Genomic DNA, 3,786 nt, shown 5'->3' on the forward strand with positions numbered 1-3,786 from the left:
TAGAGTCCCACGGGGTTTGGATCAAGCGCTGGTGACTCCCAGAGGGCTACGGCGCTTCATGGAGAGGGTTCGACCTACAAAACGTTTTACATTCAGAGGATTTGGATCAGCGTGTTGACTTTCCAACAGGTCATGGCATGGTGGGAGGGGTTGGCCTTCCAACGGGGTCGCCTTCGAACGGTTTTGACATCCAACGGGTTTGGGTCCAGCGTGTTCAACCTCCCAACGGGTTGATGCGCTCCTTGGAAGGGTTCGACGTCCAACGAGTTCAACGTCCAACGGGTTTGACACCCTAACGTCCAACGGGTTTGACTTCCAACGGGTTTGGGTCCAGTGTGTTCAACTCCCAACGGGTTAATGCGCTCCTGGGACGGGTTTGACATCCAACGGGGTTTGTGTCCACCGTGTTCGACTTCCTCATCCAACGGGGTTCGACGTCCAACGGGTTGATGGGTTCATCCAACGGGTTCGGGTCCAATGGGTTAATGGGCTCCCGGGACGGGTTTGACGTCCAACGGGTTTGACTTCCAACGGGTTTGGGTCCAGTGTGTTCAACTCCCAACGGGTTAATTCCCTCCTGGGACGGGTTTGACGTCCAACGGCTTCGACGTCCAATCGGTTTGGGTCCAACGGGTTTGACTTTCAATGGGTTAACGGGTTTGCGTCTAATTTAACCGCCTATCCTGACCTCACTGCCCACCCCTGTCTCTAGCCTCACTCTTTTTCAACCCTAACCCTGACTCTGACGACCTCATCCTCCCCCCCAGCCTCTACCCTCACTCTTTGTAACCCTACCCTCTGTCTCTTGCTTCACCTGCCTTTATATATATATACGTCTTTCATCCCCCTGTGGTGCCTCTCACCCGTGATATCACTTGACCCCTGTACCCTCTGACTCGATCTTCCCCCTCTCTGCCTCCTGATATATCCCTCGCAGCCAACAAAACATCTCCATCAGCTGGTTGTGCTCGATGCCCTGCCCCTCAACCTTCTGTCTCAAAAATTCAATCACCGCCTCCTGATCATCTGCATTCACATTGAACTCCCTCAGCTGCTGTGACACCCATACATCATCATTGCCACTGTCGGGATCAAAAATCCCCTGTACGGACACTGCCTCTGTGTCTTCCAGCTGTTGCATATGGACTGCGGCATCCCGCATCGGAAGCACCCGGAATACTGTGTGTATTTGATCTTGCTCCGCACTGTCATCATCCATCTCTTTGCCTCCTGGCTCTCCTCGTGGGGACACTGGTACAGCTCATGGTCAAACTCCCGCTTGCCACTTGCACATATCAAACACTGATCCTTCCACCTCTGCGCCTCTTCCACTAAAACCTCCTCATCCATCAATGCCCTCTGCCCTCGCTGCTGATGTGTGATGATGAACCGGCCTTGATGGACATTCTGTTTGTGGAATGTCTGTCTGATTGTTGATGGGATGCCTCTGATGTCTTCACTGATTACCCTTCATTCTGATTGCCTGTGAACGTGTAATCCGCCTCCTTCATGGCGCTCACCACGGCCCACTCTCCCACCATCTGGCTTGCTTGGTTCCTGGCCAGCATGTCGGATGCATTGGCGTCCAGTCGCACCGCCTTGTGCACCACCATGAACCGTGCCACCTTGATGATCCGTGACAATATTGGTGGGTAGCTCTCCGCGTCGCGCCATCCATACTCCCCCCGTCCCAGCACCGCCAACGCGTCTACCAGCGCGCACTCATAATCCTCCACCTGAACCCGCTGGTTCAGCAGCTCAATGCAAAAATCCAAACATGCCATCTGGATCTTGGTTAATTTGAACTTATCTTCTTCTTGATCCGTGACAATATTGGTGGGTAGCTCTTCGCGTCGCACCATCCATACTCCCCCCGTCCCAGCACCGCCAACGTGTCTATCAGCGCGCACTCATAATCCTCCATCTGAACCCACTGGTTCAGCAGCTCAATGCAAAAATCCAAACATGCCATCTGAATCTTGACTAATTTGAACTTATCTTCTTCTTCTGACTGGGTATCTCTCTGTCTCTTCTCCTCCTCCTCCTCCACCTCCTCCTCCTCTTCTTCTTCCTCAGTCATCTGCTCATCCATGGGGTCTGGGCTGATGGAGTGTCGCTGGTCGGCTCCCTCTGCGGTGGCTACCTGCCATAATACCCTCCATGTCTTGCGCTGCCGTGGTGTGAACCGGTACTGTGCGCTCGTCCATTCATGCTCGACCTGCGTTCGGGCGAAAAACATCAACATCTGCTGCCATGGCCTCACGTGCTCGGCGATGCTCTCCTCGTCCATGTATGCCTGCAACGGGGTGTGCCGGGTCTGGTGTCGCTCTGTGCGGATGGCCTCGATGCGGACGAAGTGGCCCAGCCGTGTGATGACTCGCTGGCTGGTACGGGCAACCTGCCCCATGGCCTCCCAGATGGCCCTCGCGGCCAGTTCATTTGGGCACGTGGTGTCATCGTCGGGCCGCTGCACGCAGTTGACCAGATCATTGGGTGCGATGTTGGTCAAGTACACCGGCCATCTGGTCCGCCGCAGCCATGGGTTGGCTTCATCGTGCTCCCCGGCCTGGATGACATTGCTGGTCTGCCGTTGCTGTTCCTGGTAAAACCGCTCCTTCTCATCAATGACCTGGCTGGCTCTGTTCTGGTCTGGAGTGCCGGTGTGCTTAATAGTCTCCTTAGTCTGGATCTGTATGTAGTGGGAGCCCTTGCGCGATGCAAATACCTGCTGGAACTGCACCTTCTGGCATGATCTGTCCACCTCATCCTGTGCTGCCGTACGCTTTTGTGGCGCTGTACGACCACGGCTGGGATATGGCGACCAGCTGTGCTTGTTCTGCCAGTGCTTGCGCATGGTGTTCATGTTCATGTTCCCTGCCACATACTGACACTGGGGATCCCGCTGGCACCTGTAGCCATCTTGAATGGGTAGTTCCGGGATTGGTTCATTCAGTATTGTGGGCAGTGTTAACTGTGTAGTATGTGGGCAGTGTTAACTGTGTAGTATCTCGAGCCACATTGTCCCACTGTTCAATGTTCTCCTTTATCTGCTGAACCACCGCATGCTTTAGCTGATGGGCCTTGCCTTTCAGATGCCGTTCAATCTCGGTTGGCCACACAGCGTGCTTGCACCGGCGGCATATGATAATGAGGTATGATTCACAGTGGATAAATAATCGATGTTCCATGATGTCGATGCTGGGTCTGTCTTGTGCATTGAATATATATATATTTCCTTCATTCAGTGTCTTTGTGTGAAACTTGACAGATCTGATCTGGTGTGAATGTTTGTTTTTCTGTGGTTAAAATCACTCCAGGATGAAGCCTTTCAGTTTTCTTATATGTTTTGCTATTTTTATTTACTTTGTTGATCCTGCACCGCTTTGCACCGCTCCGTTGCCTGGGTGAAAATATATATATTTAGTTGGGTCTGGTTGGGTTGGTGGCTTACCCCATCAAACATCGCACCTCAACTCATTGACTTTGACACCACAATGTAACCCCTTCCCGGCGGAATTATCGCTTTTGATTTGGATATGTTGTATTCCATATCCACTACGGCCTACATGCAAAGTTTGAAGTAATGGGGTGGCTGGCTGCCGCAGAAGGGAAGGGAAGAGGGAGCTCGACCGCGACCGGGCCACTGCGGGCACGCGGCGGCGGGAGCGGGAGCACGCACGGGCGGCCAATCAGGGCGGGAGAAGATCGGACGGGGGCGCGTCGGACGGCGCACTAGGGTATAGGAGTTAATGGGCTCATCCAACGGGTTCGGGTCCAATGGGTTAA

The 3,786-nt window shown here is 53.6% G+C and overlaps 2 protein-coding genes across 2 annotated transcripts; both read right to left on the reverse strand.

Annotated features, from left to right (window-relative positions):
* Positions 1-21: 21 nt before the first annotated feature.
* HCAG_09139 (predicted protein) lies at positions 22-1,162 on the reverse strand (the record flags this gene model as incomplete). The annotated part of the gene is made up of 3 exons (XM_001535876.1): positions 22-74; positions 298-639; positions 889-1,162. 3 exons carry the CDS (start codon positions 1,160-1,162, stop codon positions 22-24), a joined length of 669 nt encoding a protein of 222 aa, XP_001535926.1.
* A 301-nt stretch (positions 1,163-1,463) lies between these two features.
* On the reverse strand, positions 1,464-2,863 carry HCAG_09140 (predicted protein; the record flags this gene model as incomplete). Its single annotated transcript, XM_001535877.1, has 2 exons — positions 1,464-1,896; positions 1,935-2,863. The coding sequence occupies 2 exons, from the start codon at positions 2,861-2,863 to the stop codon at positions 1,464-1,466; spliced, it is 1,362 nt and encodes a 453-aa protein (XP_001535927.1).
* Positions 2,864-3,786: the final 923 nt, after the last annotated feature.

This window comes from Histoplasma capsulatum, genomic scaffold, assembly GCF_000149585.1.
Source record: "Histoplasma capsulatum NAm1 scaffold_26 genomic scaffold, whole genome shotgun sequence".
Lineage (NCBI taxonomy): Eukaryota > Fungi > Ascomycota > Eurotiomycetes > Onygenales > Ajellomycetaceae > Histoplasma > Histoplasma mississippiense.